Source organism: Saccostrea cucullata, unplaced genomic scaffold, assembly GCF_032062105.1.
Source record: "Saccostrea cucullata isolate Sc308-1 unplaced genomic scaffold, CSIRO_AGI_Scuc_v1 ctg10578, whole genome shotgun sequence".
NCBI classification, from domain to species: domain Eukaryota; kingdom Metazoa; phylum Mollusca; class Bivalvia; order Ostreida; family Ostreidae; genus Saccostrea; species Saccostrea cuccullata.
In genome coordinates this window covers 148-22,505 of record NW_026924032.1, presented here as the reverse complement: position 1 = coordinate 22,505, position 22,358 = coordinate 148, and the positions used below count along the sequence as shown (strand labels likewise).

General features: G+C 33.4%; 1 protein-coding gene across 1 annotated transcript; it reads right to left on the bottom strand.

Annotated features, from left to right (window-relative positions):
- Window positions 1-36: 36 nt before the first annotated feature.
- LOC134265535 (nostrin-like) lies at window positions 37-22,126 on the bottom strand (the record flags this gene model as incomplete). The annotated part of the gene is made up of 15 exons (XM_062747758.1): window positions 37-1,312; window positions 2,672-2,776; window positions 3,661-3,793; window positions 4,800-4,928; window positions 5,763-5,851; window positions 6,257-6,365; window positions 7,552-7,671; window positions 13,506-13,613; window positions 14,108-14,224; window positions 15,285-15,383; window positions 17,422-17,484; window positions 18,223-18,304; window positions 18,440-18,502; window positions 21,012-21,092; window positions 22,032-22,126. Coding segments are annotated over 15 exons (1,497 nt in total), but the record flags the coding sequence as incomplete, so codon positions are not given.
- Between the last annotated feature and the right edge of the window lie 232 nt (window positions 22,127-22,358).

Genomic DNA, 22,358 nt, shown 5'->3' with positions numbered 1-22,358 from the left:
TGAAAGATAATTAAATCTGTTGAAATTCATAAATGTAACTGATTGAATTCTATCATGATTGAATTAGCAAATCAACATTCAATATGATAGCAAGCATATATTAAATCATTTTTTAAATAAGTCCTTTCTTCAAATTATCATACATAATCAGTTGCTAATCAATTTTACACTTTAATAAAAATCAACAAAATTATAGGTGGAAATATACAACCTTATGTGATTTTCAACTGAAATATTTAAAAGTTAATTTCACAATTATATAATAATTAATGTAGAAAGAAATAATGTAACAATTAAGTACTCAATCCTTCTGGAAGACATTTTATCTTGAGAAGTTAGTAACCTTTTATTTCCTTTTTCTTCTTCCCCTAAAAATCAGGAAACAAGAATACCTGTACTTAACCATGCTAAATACTTTGTTCCATGAAACAATATAACACTCATGTTCTTTTTAGTGAAACAGATACATACAACAAAGCCTGGACTATGTTTAAAACAGCAACTATATTTTTTTTTTAAATCTTCACAAATTGGTGGCCAAAGAATTTTTCAATTAAATATTCACATTAACAATGAAAGTGGCATATGAACACATTTTCTTGGAGGAAATTCCAACAATATGGAGCATACATATTATGCTTTTCATGTGTATTTTATGCAATTCATTTGAACACAGCTTATATATTAATAAACTAAATAATAAACCATTATATATAACAAGTGAATAAATAGTGTTAAGCTTCATACCCACAAGAAACCATTTACACCTACATAAGCACATCCTGGATGAAATTCAACAATTATAGCACTTTTTCTTCTTTATATATATAAATACACTTTAATGGCAAGTGTTTGTATAGAACTTCCTTTTACTCATATCATATAATGTCAATTTTGAATAATATACAAGGGCTCACTACTAAAATATGGACGCATCTCCTTCTGTATCAAATACTTAAAACAGAAAGTTTTTTTCTTTCCAGACTGCGAGGTAGACCTTTATATAAAGGTCACAATTAATATTCCTTCAGATCACCTTGTGAATCACAATTTTCCAAATATCAAGGTCACCGAGTCTCTTGTCCTTGAACTTAAAAAAATTCTGCAACAGATGACTTGTTCCACACAACCATTTCCAGGTCAAGGTCATTATATCTATTTTTAGATATTTTGGAGATATCCGGAGTGTCATATTGTGCAATAATATCTCATATCTCCTCCACGTATGTCGCGGGAAATATCCCAACTCGTCCATGTAATTCTCCCTGCCACCAGCCGTCTAACTGTTTATCATAAACGTTTATTACATCACCTGTAAATAAAAAGAAATATAATAATAATAAATTGTTTAAAGGAAAAAAAAAACAAGAGGCCCATCGGCCACATCGCTCACCTGAGAAGCTTTGACCATTCTGTTCTTTACCAGATTTCCCCCTTCCTATACATAATGCATCCCCACCCTACCCCAATGATCATAATTTAGACATTTTGAAATCTACACTACCCCATGATCCTTCCATGGGCACATATGTTTCAGCTTTTTGGCCCAGTGGTTCCTGAGAAGAAGATTTTCAAAGACTTTTCCTATATATTTTTATGTACAACTTTGATTCCCTATAATGGCCCACCCTTCCCCGGGGGTCATGATTCCTACAATTTAGAATTTACACTAGCCCAGAATGCTTCCACATAAGCTTCACTTTTTCTGGCCCAGTGGTTCTTGAGAAGAAGATTTTTCCTACATATTTCTATATAAAACTTTGATTCCCAATTGTGGCCCCGCCCTTCCCCCGGGGGTCATTATTTGAACAATTTAGAATCTACATTATACCAGGATGCTTCCACATAAGTTTCAGCTTTTCTGGCCCAGTGGTTCTAGAGAAGAAGATTTTCAAAGATTTTTCCTATATATTTCTATGTAAAACTTTGATACCCCATTGTGGCCCCACCCTTCCCCCGGAGGTCATAATTTGAACAATTTAGAATCTACACTATACCAGGATGCTTCCACATAAGTTTCAGCTTTTCAGGCCCAGTGGTTCTTGAGAAGAAGATTTTCAAAGATTTTTCCTATATATTTCTATATAAAATTTTGATACCCCATTGTGGCCTCGCCCTTCCCCCGGGGGTCATGATTTGAACAATTTAGAATCTACATTATACCAGGATACTTCCACCTAAGTTTCAGCTTTACTGGCCCAGTGGTTCTTGAGAAGAAGATTTTTTAATGACCCAACCCTATTTTTGTCTTTTCTTGATTATCTCCCCTTGCGAGGGGATATGTCCCTTCGTTTTAACAATTTAAATTTCCCTTTACCCAAGGATGCTTTGTACCAAGTTTGGTCAAAATTGGCCCAGTGGTTCTTAAGAAGAAGTCAAAAACGTGAAAAGTTTACAGACGGACAGACAGACGGACGGACGGACGACGGACAAAATGTGATCAGAAAAGCTCACTTGAGCCTTCGGCTCAGGTGAGCTAACAATACAGAAGTCATTTACAGTCTGAAATATAAGGAGAAAAAATTCATGAAGAAATAAGGTAATGTATGCTTTTATACTTCTAAAGCTTTAGTACATCCCCCCTCTTGGTACTTCATAGAAATCATGCCATGTTTACAATTAGGCATTTTAAAAAATAGAAATAACTCAAGTCTGACATAGTGAAAATTACCGTATCTAATCGTCAGTTCATCATTCCTATTGGCATCATAATCATAAAGGGCTCGACATCGACCAATCACGTGACTGTCAACAACATCCTCAAATTCGTCATCAGCTGCAAAATAAACGGACTTTTACTCTCTATAATAATACAATCGCAGACCTGTTTACCCTTATCCTTGTCTCTTAGTATTTTTTAATAGATTTGTCTGTGAGATTTGGCATTTACCAGTAAGATTTCACTTTTCATCGATTTTACAAATAGGAATATAGAGAACAACTGTTTTTCTTAATTACTAAAACTTGGTTTATAATCATGATAATCATGGTCTTTGTCATTTTATACCACAGCAATTTTGAAACCCGACATCACTCAATATGTGTTTGAAAACTTTCTCTTTTTTAGCAATTAAAAGGAGTGAAACTGAGACAGATTATAACGAAAACTAAGTCCCAAATTCCAAACTAACATATTTTTCTGTGTCCATATTTCCATAATAGCAAAACATGAGACGTACTTTGAATAAAAATCCGTACAAAATACAGTGAAATTGTGCAGTAAACAGGTCTGCAATCGAAATATTCAGTAATATTTTTAATAACTTTATGTATAAAACAGGTGAAAGGGCCCCTTAATGGCAGAGATTTTATCAATTACATATACAGTGATACTGTACATGTCTTGTATATATATATATGAAATCTTACTGGTATTCATGATTTAGTGCATCCATCTCCATGCCAAAGTCTCAAATCATGAAGCTTATTAAAGTACATATTAGAACCCATTGACAGTGTTCTTTCCAGTAAATAATATTAAATCTTGATTTAATGTCCAAATAAAAAGGATCACTCTATAGTCCGTTTTTAAAAACAAAACGAGGAATTTCCAAAACCCGCAGGCTAAGTTTTTAATTTCAGAGAGAAATATATTGACAAAATTATATTGTATACTATGTGTAAGGGATAAAAATAAAATAAATTGGAAACTAAATTTACCAAATGGTTCCTCGTATGGATCAGACTGTGTTTGATTGGCTAGAGCTCCAACAGTTACCGAGGTAACATCATAGCCGGAATTCCCCTCCAGAGCTATGTTGATTGGTAGACGCAGGACACTGGTCGGAATTCCCTATAAAAATAAACCAAAGACAAGTTATTTAGTTACTAGTCTCAAACCTTTCAAAGAATCTACATTTATAAATTAGTCTGTATCATTACTAAGCTGAAATACCCAATGTACGTACTGTAGATCACTAAATTTTTGTCACACCTTATTTTTGCGAGATAAGTCTTTGATTCTTGATAAGCGAGACAAAATTTTCATGAAGTGTGGTTATTCTCTATATAACTCTAGGAAATACTATTTTACGAGAGAATTAAATTTTCGTGAGCACACTGTCTCATGTAATTATGCGAAAATAAAGTTCTCACGAATAAAAAGAGATTTACAGTATATAACCATGAGTTGTCATGAAAAAGACTGAGATTTGTCAAGATCTTAATCATGATTTGTAAACCTACACTCTGAATTTACATACCAAAGCAGTATCAAAATTGATCATACAAAGTTTCATCCTTGACCTTTTGACTTCTAAATCAAAAATTAAGCACAAATATACTGTAGAAGTCATGGTTTTTCATGGTATTAATTTGCACTATGTAAGTTTTCACAAACTTTCCGTGGAAATTTGTCCCATTGAAATTCATGCACATATAAGGCATATAATGAGAGTCTTAAGATATCCATGCAAAATTTCTACCAGCATATTGCACGGAAACAAAGTTTCCGCTTAATTATGATTTCGTGCATAAAAGTACATCTGCAGCACATATTTTGACACAAATTTGGGAAGATTTACGATCCCTGGGCCTGTTATGAATACTGTATATCCGTTTTTTTTCGCGTGTTGGAAAGATTGAGAAAAAGGGGTAGATTGGTACAGTTTATATTTTGCGTATTAAAGTTATTTTTTATGATTGAAGATTTTTTTGTTTAAAATGGTAATGTTTTAATGTCACACTATAAATAATTCTGCCTGTTTTATATATTGTGAATTATAAATGATCACAAAAATTGTGAAAAATAGATCACTGCGGAAAAAAACGGATATACGGTATTTAGAATAAAAATTTACCTGTTTATCCCTGACTGTTTCTATGTACTTGGCAAACTTATGCTCAAGCTTTGGTTGGCATTCTAGCTTGGCTAACACGGAGGCTATTTTATAATGACTAGCTTCTAGGAAATTCATCATAAACATCACCTAGAAATGGAAACATCAATTGCTTAGAAAAATGAAACCAATTCACAAGTGAGACAGACTACATACATGTTTTACAATTAAAAAAAAAATCCAATGCAAAAAAACCTCAACTGATCTTTTTCAAGGAAGCATAAAATATTATTGTGATACCCTGTTATATTGAACATAGCAAATGTACATATCTAGCAATTATTTAATGGCAAAAAAGACTACATGATCTTAATAACCCTAACCCTAACTCTAACCCTAACCAACCCTAACCCTAACCCTAACCCTAACTAACCCTAACTCTAACCCTAACTTACCCAAACTCTAACCCAAATAACCCTACCCCTAACTAACCTAAACCCTCTAACTCTAGCCCTAATTGATCTTTTTCAAGAAAGCATAAAATATTATTGTGACATCCTGTTATATTGAACATAGCAAATGTACATATCTAGCAATTATTAAAAGCATACATGATCATAATAACCCTAACCCTAACTAACCCTAACCCTAGCTAACCCTAACCAACCCTAACTCTAACTCTAACTAACCCTAACTCTAACTCTAACCCTAACTCTAACCCTAACTATCCCTAACCCTAAACCTAACTAACCCTAACTCTAACCCTAACTAACACAAACTCTAACCCTAACTAACCCTAACTCTAACTCTAGCCCTAACCAATGCTAACCCTAATTTAACCCGAACTCTACCTCCAACCTAGCCCTAGTCCTAACTTTCATCCAACGAAACAGGAAATTTTTGACAACCCATGAACATTGAACCTCAGGAATATTCCACAGTAAATTGAATGTATAATATCAATCATTCAGTGATTACACTGACCTGGCACAATCTTTGTCTGGCATCCTCTTGCGCGTCCTGGTCAGCAAAATTTGGTCGTTCTTTATAAACCCCGACTAATTTCTCCACCCCTGATTAAAATAGAAAATAAAATCATAAACAGAAGAATTAATCTTACCACTTGTACAGTGTATTAGGTTGTTGAAGAAAAAGTTAAAATTATTGCCTGCTCAAATATAACTCCATATAAATGAGTTTGACCTTGAGTCAACTCAAAAAAGGATATTAATCTAAATATGCCATCCATTAATATGTCCAGTGAAAGGGCATAAAAGAATGATTGTCACACACAGTCATCATCCATCATAAACAAATACATAACAAAGAATCAATATGATTCATTACAAAAGTTATTCATAATACCCTAAAAGTTAGAATATAGTTCTAAACTACAGGTAATGAAAATCATTTAAAATTTTCCATATTTAAATCCTGAATTTATGAAGTGTTTGCTGTAACTTTGTTCAACTTCATACCTTCTTTTCCCTTCTTCTCCCGTTCTAGAGACTGTCGTAAATATAGAAGGTAGTTCTGTAAGGCATTCTTTCTCCTCTCTGCATTCATATTGAACTGCAAGTCTTCTGCCTACAAGTAACACAAAAAAACTATAAGATGAGGACAGAACATTTTTAGTGATAGCTTGGACCTTCAGAAGTCCTAGATCATCAAGGATGATGTACGCCATTCGTGTTTAAAAACAACACTATATGAAATAAAAAAAACATCAGAGCAATCAAGACTTGCAATGATATTCATTCTTCTTGTTTGGAATCTCATCATCTTAGAAATTTTGAATTCAGAAGTTATCTTTCTTTGACTTTTCCATGGGACAAAAGAAAGAAAATTTTCCTTAGTCCCCATTGAGATAGATTCAAAACTACAATGTGTCTCAATCACAATGACTAAACAAGGGCACTGCAAGTTGGAGCATCCCCTCATAAAGAGGATATCTATACGTCAAGGCAGCACCAGACAGCAATCCCAATGCAAGTTACATCACTTCTGTTTCATACAAGACATTACCCATGAAAAAAACATAAACCTTGGTAAATATAATTGATGTGATAAGATTGCAGACACGATGAAGATGATAGTTATGATGAGCTAACTGATATAGCGATTGAGTGATATCTGTTCTGAGGGTGCTGGCCAAGTGTTGAATTATGTAGCAGTGTAATAATAACTTGAGTTGACTTATGTAGCAGTGTAATAATAACTTGAGTTGACTTATGTAGCAGTGTAATAATAACTTAAGTTGACTTACAAAGCCGTCTAATAATAACTTGAGTTGACTTACATAGCAGTCTGATAATAACTTGAGTTGACTTACATAGCAGTCTAATAATAACTTGAGTTGACTAACATAGCAGTCTAATAATATCTGTTCTGGGGGAGGGGGGGGGGGTCCCCTGAGTGTTAAATCACTTACGTAGCAGTCTAATAATATCTGTTCTGGGGGGGAGTGTCCCCTGAGTGTTAAATCACTAACAAAGCAGTCTAATAATATCTGTTCTGGGGGTGTCCCCTGAGTGTTAAATCACTTACGTAGCAGTCTAATAATATCTGTTCTGGGGGTGTCCCCTGAGTGTTAATTTACTTAATACATAGCAGTCTAATAATATCTGTTCTGGGGGTGTCCCCTGAGTGTTAATTTACTTACATAGCAGTCTAATAATATCTGTTCTGGGGGTGTCCTCTGAGTGTTAATTTACTTACATAGCAGTCTAATAATATCTGTTCTGGGGTGTCCCCTGAGTGTTAATTTACTTACGTAGCAGTCTAATAATATTTGTTCTGGGGGTGTGCCCTGAGTCCCTCGCTGTTTAGCCACCGCCTTCAAATCCTCCTGGATGTCAACTGATATCACTGACTCGTGTAATTTATCACAACTCTGTAAAGTTCAAACAAAATACTGTAATTATATAGATATCACAGACTCGTGTAATTTATCACAACTCTGTAACGTTCAAACAAAATAATTATATAGATATCACAGACTCGTATAATTTATCACAACTCTGTAACGTTCAAACAAAATAATTATATAGATAACACAGACTCGTGTAATTTATCACAACTCTGTAACCCCATACAAAAAAAAGGTACATATAGGCATACCTTTTTTGTGCCTTTTCTGTGCCTAATGTGTACCTACTATTATAGGTACAGAAAAGGCATACCTATTCTGTACCAAAAATGAACTTAATTTTTTTCTAGTGTACCTAAAATGTACCTAATTTGGACTTTGTCATTTTACAGTGTACCTGAAATGTGCCTACTTTAGACTTTGTCATTTTTCAGTGTACCTAAAATGTACCTAATTTGGACTTTGTCATTTTACAGTGTGCCTGAAATGTGCCTACTTTAGACTTTGTTATTTTTCAGTGTGCCTAGAATGTACCTATTTTGGACTTAGATATTTTCCATCTTACCTACTATGAACTTTGTCATTTTTCAGTGTGCCAGAAATGTACCTATGTTGAACTTAAATATTTTCCAGTGTGCATAATATGTACCTACTTTGGACTCAGTCATTTTTCAAAGTGCCTGAATTTAAATACTTTTTTAGATGACTGGTTCTTTGTATCTGGGTGGGGGTGGGGTGGGGGTGGGGTTGAATTATCATTCAACAATTTGTGCATTTAATTTTTAATAACATTTTACTTCAGATTTCACATCATTATTTCAAGTTCTCAGTATAATATATAGCGGTGTTGTGGAAAGAAAAAATGGGGAGGGGTGATAAGATTGTTACTCTCAAATGCCAAATGTGTAATTATCATTTATTCAATTAATCTTCTTACGGAAAATAAAAGGTAAAGATCCATTTCTGTTCTTAAAATATGCACTAGTTTGTCTTAAAGAGTGTCAGTTCTTAGTAACTTTGATTAACATTCTCTAAGACATAGGGGATTGTCTTATAAAGTTTAACACTACATGTATACAATTATATTGACCATTAACACCCCCCCCCCCCACTACACACACACTTGCTAAATTATTATAATTTTTTTTTTTTACATTTCATTTTATCAAGTTTTTGCATTTATAAAACTAATTCTGCAATACTGTGAAATATGTCAATTAGAGACAGGAAATCACTTTCCGCTTGAACGCATACAATACACAGGTAATCCACAGGAGATCAGGTTTAGTCCATGCACCTAGTGAAGTGGACACAAAGTCATGTAACCAACAGCCAAATCTGCTTAGTTACGATGCTTCTCTGTATTATTCTTGCATAATTATTCTTTAATTTCTTTTGCTCTTTAAACCGATAAACTATTAAGATATAAAACGTTTTAAAAACTAAATACATTTTTTTTCAAAACCAGGTTTGCTAGCAAACCCCTCTAGTTGTAACAGATACAACTTTTTATTATAAATTATCAGTAATGAAATTTATTTGCACATCTCTATGTCCAGCAGAGGTCCCATTACGCGATCACTGCATCTCTCTCTCTCTTTCTCTCTCTCTCTCTCTCTCTCTCGTACATTTTGTAACTACAAAAATGTTTGGGATGTTTAGATTAATTTTATAGGCTGAGAATTTATATCCATTAGACCAGTTACTGGTGTATTTTGAAATAGACTTTGTTTATCTTTGAATGCAAAACGATGTCGATTTCCTCAGGTGTTTATACCGGATGACCTTCACCCTGCAGAAATTGTTCGTGTATCACGTGTAGTTCTCCACAAACATGACAAAACGGTGATTTCATTAGATTTATTCAGCTCAACATGAATGGGTAAAATCGAAAGAATATTAATTACAGAATGAAATAAATAGAGATGCTTTAACTTTTACGGTAGCAGGGATCTATATACTGGTAGTATATAGGTCTCTGCCGGTAGTTGGGCAGTAGCAGTAAAAAAAAAAAGTGTACATTTACAGAAATTTCATACAAATAATAGCCCTCAAGATGCACAAAATACAGGTGCTTATCATTTATAATTATTCACAAACTAGGCATTTATGGATTGTATACCTGTTATAATTTACATGATGTTCCATGTATACAGTCATGCATGTATTTCGATGTTTGTATCACTCTCTGGTGTCAGTTACATTAATTAAGATTTTAGTTGAAATCTAACATGTAAGAAAATTATGAATAATTAAAAAAAAATAGGGGGCCTAATCAATTTGAGAGTGATTTGTTATGTAAACAAACTCAAAATAGTAATGGCGGTCAAGATGGCGGTTCAATTATTTGCCCAAAATAGCCACGCTAAATTTCAAGGATTTCATCGCAATCGGCTTTCAGTTTAAGTTGGGGCTTCATTAAATAATTGTTAAATGTTCATTGTTATAATTATAGATTGTTTACACGAAATATTTTATGAATAATTTAATAAATTATAATAAAATCACGTGACTCCAGCGAAGTCTACGATTGGTCAGTGGAGAGCGCGGACATTTCTGAGACGTTTTGAAAATTTGCCGAGATGAAAGCCTTAAAAAGAAATCGGAGAATTATAGTTCGGTAAGTCTTTATTTTAGTGTAAATTTTCATGCTGCTTGTTGTTAGTGTATTTGTGCACGTAAAGAATGCATTAGAATGTGAATATCAAGTGTAAATTTTACGAAATTCTAGGTAATTGTACCGTAGATTTTTGGTTTGTTTTGATTCAAGATGGCCGTGTAGCCAGTGCTACAGCCTACACATTAAGTGAAGACATATAAATAATAATTATTTTGTTTAACCTGATGTGTAACAATAAGACATAAAAAGTGTTTCACTGTTTCAGAGGCTTTTAAATAAATAATTAACGTGTCAATATCGCGGGAACAGGTTATGTACAGTAGCCTCTGCATGAGCATGGCGATAATAACAAACAGAAATTTAAATGATCAGTATGAAAATTTAATCATTGGCACATGAAATTTGAAATATAAAGTAAAGATCTCTATATAAAAAGGGGGGGGTTCTAACATTTTAAAGTATCAAAATTACAGCATTTATAAAACATAATATAACAAAATTAACTGATTTGAATTTATGTTATAAGTTTACATAAAATCATTTAAACCCCTATCTCTCCACTTGGTTCATGCCAGGGAAAAGGGGGGGGGGGGTTATGACACACATCATTTATTTCAGAGTGACAATGTTTCTGCTTTCAGTATTATATTTAAAAAAAAAATTATGTATACAAATTAGTGTAAACTTTGTTAATAATAATGTCACATAATTTCATGAACAAACTTTCTTTTTCAGCAAAATTCTTGTCCCCTCAGGCCTGTAGTCATTCTAAACTTGGGGGAAATGCATAAAGACTATAACTCTGTCAGTAAGTATGAAATCTAATCTGATTTTTTAAAAAATATAAATATAGTAAAATTAATTACCACTTTTCAAACTCCATTGTAAATTTTAGGAATTTCAGATGGAGATCGTAACAGGGTAAGGGGGGGGGGATGGGTGTCCAAATCACTTTTAATTGATTAAGTATATATACATTTAATAACATAATATATAGTAATACATAATGCAAGTAGGAAGGAAGTTCCAGACTCCCCGGACCCCTCCCCTATAGATTCAGGCATTGGATTTAATATTTTTGAAAATAATTTCAAATTGAAGACTCAAGAGCAACAACTTTTTCAGAATTGAAGGGAATGGCATGAAAGAAGAAAGAAGGAATTGCATGCTACATTCAAATGGAGGATCAGTTTTTATAAGGAGTCCAGATGAAAATCGCAACTGTACAGCAATGAGTATTTACCCTGGTAAAAGGTCTATTACTGTGCAGAAAATTCTTTGGTGCCAATTGGGTAAAAACTCTATGAAAGAAATGAACATTACATGAATTGCATATGCAGCAAGTGAATAATGTGTGGCCAAAAAAAAGGACATGAAATGGAGTATACTTTCAATACTTTTACGGTGTCTTAGTGTATTTAAATTACATTAATTATGTTTTGTATATGCTGAAAAGGTATGTTTTTTTTTCTTGCAAAAAATGATATTAAATATCATTATTTTGTTAAAGGTAACAATATCAATTTTTTTTAAATATAGGAGATTTGTCATATATAGATTCCGTTAATAGAGAGGATTTAAAATAGTTATTTTTCATATATATTTTCATATAGTATCATATAATAAATTTTTACTTGTTTTTACTTGTACCTGATAATTATTGTTACATTCTTCCTTAATATAGTCCTGCCCCATTCACAAGGAATGATAAGTATGTATTTTTTATGTAAGGCCAAAAATTAAAAAAAATTTGATGGAGAAAGAAATTTTTGTGGTTGATTTGTCAACAAAAGCCCATTTTTTGATATGCCTAAAATGTACCTTTTTGTATAGTTATGCAGTGTGCCAATATTGTGCTTTTTTAGTACCTAAAATGTGCCTATTAATGATTTTGGTACAATATAGGTACCTTGTAGGTATACTTTTGGTATACCTCTGGCATACTTTTGGCACAGCCTTGAAGGTACCTAATAGATTGATATGTAGGCACCTTTTAGGTATGCCTGGAATGTACCTACTGGTCTAGTTAGATGGTGTGCCAATATTGTGCTTTTTTAGTACCTAAAATGTGCCTATTAATGATTTTGGTACAATATAGGTACCTTGTAGGTATACTTTTGGTATACCTCTGGCATACTTTTGGCACAGCCTTGAAGGTTCCTAATAGATTGATATGTAGGCACCTTTTAGGTATGCCTGGAATGTACCTACTGGTCTAGTTAGATGGTGTGCCAATATTGTGCTTTTTTAGTACCTAAAATGTGCCTATTAATGATTTTGGTACAATATAGGTACCTTGTAGGTATACTTTTGGTATACCTCTGGCATACTTTTGGCACAACCTTGAAAGTTCCTAATAGATTGATATGTAGGCACCTTTTAGGTATACCTAAAATGTACCTATCTGACTCTTAGAATTATATGCCATACTATGCATAGGCATACTTTAGGTATGCCTCACTGCTCAATCTAATGTTTTATGTGTGCCTAAAATGTACCTATATGTGAAATAGAAAAAAATGAATCATTGAAAAGTATACCTTTAGTATGCCTTTTTTGTACCAATTTGCTACCTATACTTGAAGAAGTGGTTCCAAACTTGTATACTTTAGGTATACCTTTTTTGTGCCTATATTTATCAAGAATAGGCATGCCTAATCTGTACCTTTTTTTGGTATGGGACGTTCAAACAAAATAATTATATAGATAACACAGACTCGTGTAATTTATCACAACTCTGTAACGTTCAAACAAAATAATTATATAGATATCACAGACTCGTGTAATTTATCACAACTCTGTAACGTTCAAACAAAATATTTATATAGATATCACAGACTCGTGTAATTTATCACAACTCTGTAACGTTCAAACAAAATAATTATATAGATAACACAGACTCGTGTAATTTATCACAACTCTGTAACGTTCAAACAAAATAATTATATAGATATCACAGACTCGTGTAATTTATCACAACTCTGTAACGTTCAAACAAAATAATTATATAGATAACACAGACTCGTGTAATTTATCACAACTCTGTAACGTTCAAACAAAATATTTAAATAGATATCACTGATAACAAAAGCTCGTGTAATTTATTACAACTCTCTGTAACTGATATTACATTTTCAGGGTTGGATAACAATTTAAAATTTCACTGGAAAAAAAGTTCCTTTTTTAATTACATCATCATTGATCATTTTTGAAAAAAATTATGTGTTCATGAACTCACGGTTTGTAGGCGAGGTGCCATGACTGACAAGTGACTATTATACTGATTGAGGTAGTCAGCCATCTTGGCTAGTCTTTCTTCATCTAAGGTCTGCAGCTGTGAACTTCCCTGTAAAGTAAAGAACATTGTTGTAAGTAAATAAACAAATTTACTGCAAGAGGTTGAGAGTTGATGTCAGAAAGTGATAGAAAGAGAAGTGGGCAGGGCTAGTATTGAGCACATAAATTTCCAGAATTATGTTTTACAAATATATTAAGGAATATAAGTAGTATTTTGGACTTTACAAAGAAGATCAAGCCATTGGTTTGCATGATAATTTATGCAAATTATGCAAGCCATTCACTTGATCACATAAAAAAAACCAAAAAACTATATAGAGTTAATTCCTTAAGAATTCCAACTCCTGTCATTAAATAACTATTTTTGACTGTGACCTTTGAACTTTACCTTGTTTCTCCCCCAGACCTTTGAACCTCACCTTGTTTCTCCCCCTGACCTTTGAACCTTACCTTGTTTCTCCCCCTGACCTTTGAACCTTACCTTGTTTCTCCCCCAGACCTTTGAACCTTACCTTGTTTCTCCTCCTGACCTTTGAACCTTACCTTGGCAACATTGAACTCCCACTCTTGTCTTGCTGTCTCTGCCTTTTCACATAATTCACAGTAATCCTTGTCAGATTTCCTCAGCTGTTTCCTCATCTGGTCACATTTCTTCTCTATCTAAAAATAAATGTATGTTGGAGTAAAATCAGAATGATTCAAATCAGTCCGTGTTATATTTTTATATTTAAAGAATTCATAGAAAAGATTATGCAAAAGGCTCTAAATTATGGATTCTGCTTAAATATCTACATAAACAAACACTAATCATACTGAATATTACATAATGAAACACTACGATGATTGACAGATATAAACTGATTTGAGAACAAGTGATATTCAGGGCTCGACATTAACGCTTGTCCGCTTGTCCGGTACCAATGAAAAAAAATTACGGACAAGTGAATATTGCTGGGCACTTGTCCATTTGGACAAGTGATTTTTCATGTAAAGAAGTCTTCAAATAATAATAATATTTAAAAACAACAACTATTGAATACTAAGTTTATTGAATAAAAAAGGAAGCAGTACATAAACCCGAATTTCGATCCCGATATCAATCGCTATGTAAGTTCACACTTGATCAGGATCGATGTTCACTAATTGCAGCCATACTATTGCATGGCGTGGATCTTACGACGTTTGCGGGTTTGGAATATATTTGATTGATATTACAGATTCACTTGCGAACATTTATGTTGTTGTCAGGACAGGAAATCTAGATAAAATTTTGTTTTATAAGTGTTTGTCTTATTTATCAATAACAACACTAATAAATCAAGCACGTTTAATTTTTTTATTTAAGTAATTGTTTTCAATATATTCGTTGAAAAATTTTTGGACAAGTGAAGTTAAAGTTCGGACAAGTAAATATCTTGGTCACTTGTCCGAATCGACAAGTAGGAAAAAAAGTTAATGTCGAGCCCTGATATTGACTTTATGTTACATCAGGTAGAAGTTCTGTTTAGCTATGCTACGTCATTACTGCTAGCTAACTGCTAGCAATCAATGCCGATCTGGGCTGTCTGATGCTTAGGATTGTGATGCTTCAATATGTGAATTTTAATGCTGATTTGACTTACTCTGGTGCTAAGAATGTATGTCTCAGATAATGGTCCTTGTTCCATATTTCTCAGACTTAATCAAGGCCATTTACTAATTTTGAGGTTAAAGGTCTTACTTTGTGCTTGTCTTTCTCAGTTTTCCCTTTACTGGTATCCGACCTTAGTTCCTCTCCTTTCTCACTTTCTTTGGCGTGGATATAACATTGCTTCTTAGCCTAGGAAAAAAAAAAACAAGCACTGGTTAATTAAGAAAACATGAAAAATTCTTTTCACTTCAACTGTCACACAATAAATATGGATTGAAAAGTTTCAACCAAACACAATAATAAATTGGCATGCAGGTTGAGCATTACCAACTAAATCTTAAGTAAAAATACTTTCAGAGGCCTCAACATTACTTTAAAATTCCTTGATTAATTTATCTATTTAATAGCCATTCTCTGTAACCACTTAAACTTCGTTGCCACGCATGGTCACCAATTTTGATGAAACTTCACCCATGCTTAGTACTTGACACCAGAAACAAATATCAAACAAAATTTCGTTGCTATGTGTCTCGGTTGCTATGGCAACAGCCAGAAAAGTTTGAAAAATCGAGATTTTCAGCCACTTTAAATCTTGACTGTGGCTTAATGAAAACTAGAAAAAGCAAACAAACCATTCTTGCAAAAACATGACACCTTGATGTCACTTATACTGTAAAGAAACTGTTTAGAATATATCTCTAAGTGAGTGGTAACCAAGGGTACATTTGGAATACATTTAAAATGCTGAAATATGCTGAAAAACACTCCGTATTCACTAATGCTAGGTGTTACATGCTCAAACTCAATCATCGACTTAAGAAAAACATTGAAAATGTTTGACCTTAAGTATATAAGTTTAAGCAATATTATTCTATAAATAACTTTTATGGTTGCCATGGTAACACAGTGTAACCATGCAAACCAAGTAACTAAGATTGGGTTAATGCTACTGTCTTGAGGAAAAACATGAAAATTCAAGACTGTCAAATATGCATCCTTAGGACCTTGCAACACCAAAACCATAAGAAAAATTGGGTATAATCGCTACTTGGCAGTGTTACCATGGAAACAAAGTACCAGTGCTTAAAAGTGAATAATTTTTCGCTGCAGTAAGAATTAAATTGCCATTTAAACAAGAAACAAATTAAAGGACTCAGCTTGAATAGTACTTATCTGTTAGAACTGAAGTTGAATATCATATATTGATAAAATTTGATGAATAAAACAACACTGTTGCTATGGTTACCAAGAAGGGAAAATGTTCGATTTTGTGAACTTTATATCAATATTAAACCCTTTGTGCCAACTTCTTGCATCCACTTAGAGATTGGATGATAGTCAAAATTAAAAGTCAAGTTAGCTGTTAATAAATATCAATCATAAAAGTTTTGGGAATCTACATTTAAGGGTACGTATCCAAGGAAAGAAAATATTTTTCAGCTTTTAAAGCATATATTTTCTGCTTATTTCCATAGCAACGCTCTATTTAAAGAACCTAATCTGAATTTTTTCAAATGGGAAAACTTGGAGCACACCAACATCTTATAAAATTGATCGTTAGTTATGAGGAAATGTGCTTTTTTTTAAAGATAGGATCAGATTTAAACATACAAAGTGTTACTTTGAAGGCTCTCTGTGGTATAAAAACCTTGGCAACCATTGTCAACCAAAATGAAATATCATATTTTGTTCTTGGTATATGTTTCAAGGCTCTTTTTTCTATTATTTGGTCACATTTCCTCCTATAATTGCTTTTTATTTTTACGTGTCTGACTTTATAAAATTCAATGTATATATTTTTTTACTTTTAAATAATTTGTTACCATAGTAACGTATATAGTAGTTGATTTACCAAACATGTTTATCATGCATTTGAGACATCTGACCTTCAACTTTTGGAAACAGTCATTGCCAATTGTTTGCTTTGCCGCAAATGTTAACTATGGGGCTCTAAACATGTTAAAAAATGCCATTTTTCGAAATTTAAGACATGTTGCCATGGTAACTATGAAACATAGCAACCAATTTTTGCCTGATTTCAGTTTAGGGTATCAGTGACTTTTATCATAGAGAGTTTGGAGAAATTCTGAGACTATGCGTGCCACAGCTCCTATATAAAATTTCAAATCATTACAGAGAATGGCTCTTAACACCTATGATCTAAATAATAAATTGACCAGTAAAAAAAAAAAAGCTGAGTAATAAATAAATTGATTTTTCTCCATACCTTGGTTTCTTCTGTTCTTTTGTCTGTTAGGGTCTTTAGACTTTTGTCCACTGTTGCCTCTATCTACAAAATAAGACCTTTTATGACAAAGTTCTTTATATGTGTCTGACCTGCATTTTGCTTCTACTTAATATGAAGATTTTCTAACAAATATTTTTTTTAATTTATCCACGTTAACTCCTTTTCTGGCTTCACAGTGACATTCTGGTTCTATCACCATGATCACTTATTGAATTTCCTGGTTTTCAGTGATAGATTGGTTTTGTCAGAAACGCATACAAGTTATTCCGGTTCTATTACATGTACCCATACATTAACAGGCTTAAAGTGATATTCTGGTTCTGTTACATGTATACCCATACATTTACAGGCTTACAAGTGATATTCTGATTCTGTTACATGTATACCCATACATTTACAGGCTTACAAGTGATATTCTGATTCTGTTACATGTACCCATACATTTACAGGCTTAAAAGTGATATTCTGGTTCTGTTACATGTACCCATACATTTACAGGCTTAAAAGTGATATTCTGGTTCTGTTACATGTATACCCATACATTTACAGGCTTACAAGTGATATTCTGATTCTGTTACATGTACCCATACATTTACAGGCTTAAAAGTGATATTCTGGTTCTGTTACATGTATACCCATACATTTACAGGCTTACAAGTGATATTCTGGTTCTGTTACATGTACCCATACATTTACAGGCTTAAAAGTGATATTCTGGTTCTGTTACATGTACCCATACATTTACAGGCTTACAAGTGATATTCTGGTTCCCTAACTTACTGGTTTTCTGGCCTTGTTCTGGGTTTCCACCAAAGATTTTAATGGTTTACTAATCTCTTCAGCCAATGCCTGACCTAAATTCCTGTAAGAAATAAAAATATTAAACATTCTGCATAAACTAATGCTTTCATTCACCTTCGATACAATTCTCTAGTGATATATATCTTTAGAAATCTTTAGGAACATTATATTGTGAACTTTGACCTCTGACCCTTACTTGTGAAGCTCCGCCTCCTGCTCCATGACACTGGCCACTGACCGCCATCCGTCAGCTAAGGTTCTAATAGACAGCCAAAGGAATTAGTTTACGGGTCTAATAAGATTACAAACTGACTGACAAACAAGCAAACAAAGGGATTAAGAAGGTACAATTGACAAAGAAATAACTTTTTTGTTGCAAATCATTGATATACAATTTATTGCAAATAATATTTTTCTCCGATTGACTCAAACTAGATAATAACAGAATCAAGTATAAAACGTCATACAAGGTTAGGTGTTTCTATTTTAAGCTACTAAAAAATCTTCTGTGAAAGAACAGTACTAAGAATAGTACTGAAGTCACAATAGTCAATACTAGTATTCACTGAATAACGAATTGGTGTTTCTAATACTGTAAATTCCTAACTTAATGCGAGGAAATAATTATCGCGTAATATTGCGAGAAGCATTACTCGCGAATTAAAATTACTCGCTTTTATTTGTAAAATCTCTTGATAAACCAACCATTCTCGGATTATTATTCTCGCGATATGACGTTGAAGAGCCCATTCGCGATAATAAGTACTCACCAAAAATAAGGAATCTACAGTATTAGATACTTCAGCTGGTTTATTGGGATGTCATAACAAAAATATAACTGTTACAATATGATAGATGTATCTTACACACAACCTACTCAAAAATTAAATCACTGAAAAAACTAGAACTGTCCAATTGGGACAAAATACCCCCCGCTGGGTTTTTCAGAAGTAAGTTTTTGCATAATAAAGATATGTATCAAACACGACTTATAAAATTTTTCTTCCAGCGACCTTGAACTTCCCAATTGACCTTGGATCAAGGTCATGACACACCCTTGGGTCATGGGCAATCTTAATGTGAAACGAAAACCTACCAAGTTTATCCATAAGAAAGATATAGACCGGACACGAATTATGAAATTTTTCTTCCAGTGACCTTGAACTTCCCCAAATGACCTTGGGTCAAGGTCATGACACACCCTTGGGTCATGGGCAATCTTTGTATGAAATGAGAACCTACCAAGTTTATCCTTAAGAAAGATATGGACCGGACACGAATTATTAAATTTTTCTACCAGTGACCTTGAACTTCTCCAAATGACCTTGGGTCAAGGTCATGACACACCCTTGGGTCATGGGCAATCTTTATGTGAAATGAAAACCTACCAAGTTTATCCATAAGAAAGATAGAGACCGGACACGAATTATGAAATTTTTCTTCCAGTGACCTTGAACTTCCCCAAATGACCTTGGGTCAAGGTCATGACACACCCTTGGGTCATGGGCAATCTTTGTATGAACTGAGAACCTACCAAGTTTATCCATAAAAGATATGTGTCAAACATGAATTTTGAAATTTTTCTCCCAGTGACCTTGAACTTCCCCAAATGACCTTGGGTCAAGGTCATGACACACCCTTGGGTCATGGGCAATCTTTGTGTGAAATGAGAACCTACCAAGTGTAATCATAAGAAAGATATGGACCGGACACGAATTATGAAATTTTTCTTCCAGTGACCTTGAACTTCCCCAAATGACCTTTGGTCAAGGTCATGAAACACCCTTAGGTTATGAGCAATCTTAGTGTTGAGTAGTAGATTCTAATGTCCCTCTGTAAGAAAGATATGGACCGGACACAATTGCACAGACAGACGGACAGACGGACAGACTGACAGACCGACAGACGGACAGACAGACGGACGGACAGACGGACAAGGTGATTCCTATATACCCCCCCAAACTTCGTTTGCGGGGGGTATAATTAGATGGGAAAAGTACACTTTAACATTGATCACCTGAAATAAGTCGGACTAAATTACAAAAGGACCCCCTAAAATATTACAGTGCTTGAATGGAGTGCTCATATTACAATTATATGTCAAGTGCTTGTGTCAATCTTACATTGTCCTTCGTAACTTACAGCACAGTGCTTAGCTACTGGTGAAGTGCTTTCAAGTGGCCACAATTTATTATGATTATACATCTAAATCCTGGGCCCTGCATGATTTTAGGACTCTTCTTGAATTAGACTAAAGCAAAATTGGATTGTTGGATGTATAAAAATTATTTCCTTATAAATGTAAATCTACACTTAAACAGTCTAATATTTTCTATTGTTTTACTGAGCAGTCCAAAATAATCAATATTAGACAGCTAAGTGGAATATTTGATCTTTATGTTGAGGAGATATATTAGGACCGCTATGATGTTTTATACTTCGCACTGTTTGTGTGATCAGCTATGTCTTGCCAATTATAGCAAATTTGGAAACAAGCACAATTAAGATCTAGATATGTCAAAAAAAGTAAAACACATGTTGTCTTTGAACCCAGTCGATATTAAAATGTATATTATTTGAACTTGTCTGCAAAACTGTGAAAGTCAATTTTGCATGTTTGAGTTGTTGTCAGGTTTTTATTTCCACACAGCTACAGTATAGCCCCCTTGAGTTTTTTGAGACATAAATGTGACTCTTACATGATTTTATACAAAACTGCACACATATCTACTTTGATACATGTACATTTGAACAAACGTATGCCTTACCCTAAATTTCCTGTTGTGGCTTTTACAAGTTTCTGACTGAGTTTGTTGAGATGTTTTGCGTAATTTCCCTCTAGGTCAGCCCTGAAAAACAATGTGATACATAAGGACATGAAAAATAAAACATACCAATCTGTCAGATAACACAATATAATCAAATTTAAATTTTAAATGGATGGGTACATGTCATCTTTACAAGCCAGGGGTTTCTGATCCACTCATCTCCTCATAAACCCTTACTGTGAGACAATCAAGTAGCAGATCAGAAACCCTTGGCTAGGGCAAATGTCAGAGTACCAGTAGTTTTTTTCGAACACGTTGACAAATTGAGGTTCAACAACCCTATGTACACAAATTTTTACTTCTATACTATAATTCTTTTCAAAATAATTTTAAATCAAAATTAAAATGTACACCTAAATTTCAACACATTTTCCATGGCAAAATTTGAGCTTTGTTGTAGAATACTTTTATATTTTGTGTATGTTATTTGTTAATTTATATACTGTATAATCCCTATTAACCACCCTTGCCCCTATAAGCGCCCCCTTAGATCTTTTTCAATTGTCAGGAAATATTAGGACCTCCTGTACAATGATTAAAATCATTTAGAATCATATCAAAAGTCTGGCAAAATTTGAAGAAAGTGAAAATGAAACTTGTCTTTTATCCAATTTGTTGGTGGAAAATGAATCATGTTGCATAATTTGGGTGGATTATCTTCACTGAAAGTAAAGTTACAGACATTATTTTAGTAGTTCTTTGAGTTCATTTTTTTTCCCCAAAAGATTTTTGAAGTTAAAAGGTGACATTAAATGTTATAAAGAGAATACTAAAATAACCGCTTATATAGCATGACATTGTTACAGTATCATTTCATTTTACTCTTTTTCAATTGATGTTAAATGATTTCAAATAGTTTTCTTTGATCAATTGTACTTGTTGACCCTCACATGCACCATATTAAGTATGTAATAAATAGGATTAAGGATGCTTAACTATACTTCAATATTTACTACAAACCTTTCCTGGATAATGGCCGACACTTCCTTACAGAATTCACTCCCTTGTTTGATATACTTCCTTAATTCCTCAAAACCATTCAGACCCTGTAAAAAAAAAAATCAGATCATGACAACATAGCTATTTCTGATGGGAAATAAAAAATAAATAAAATCCTGCCAATTTACGCTCAAAATTTACAGCTGTTCTATTTCAAAAGGGAAGTTCAGAATAATGTGTTCTTCCCAGGATTAAAACGATCGATTCAAATCCATGCATGATATAAATTTCAAAGCAGCTATAGTTCATAATGGCAAGGGATCAACTATCATTTCCCTATATCAATGA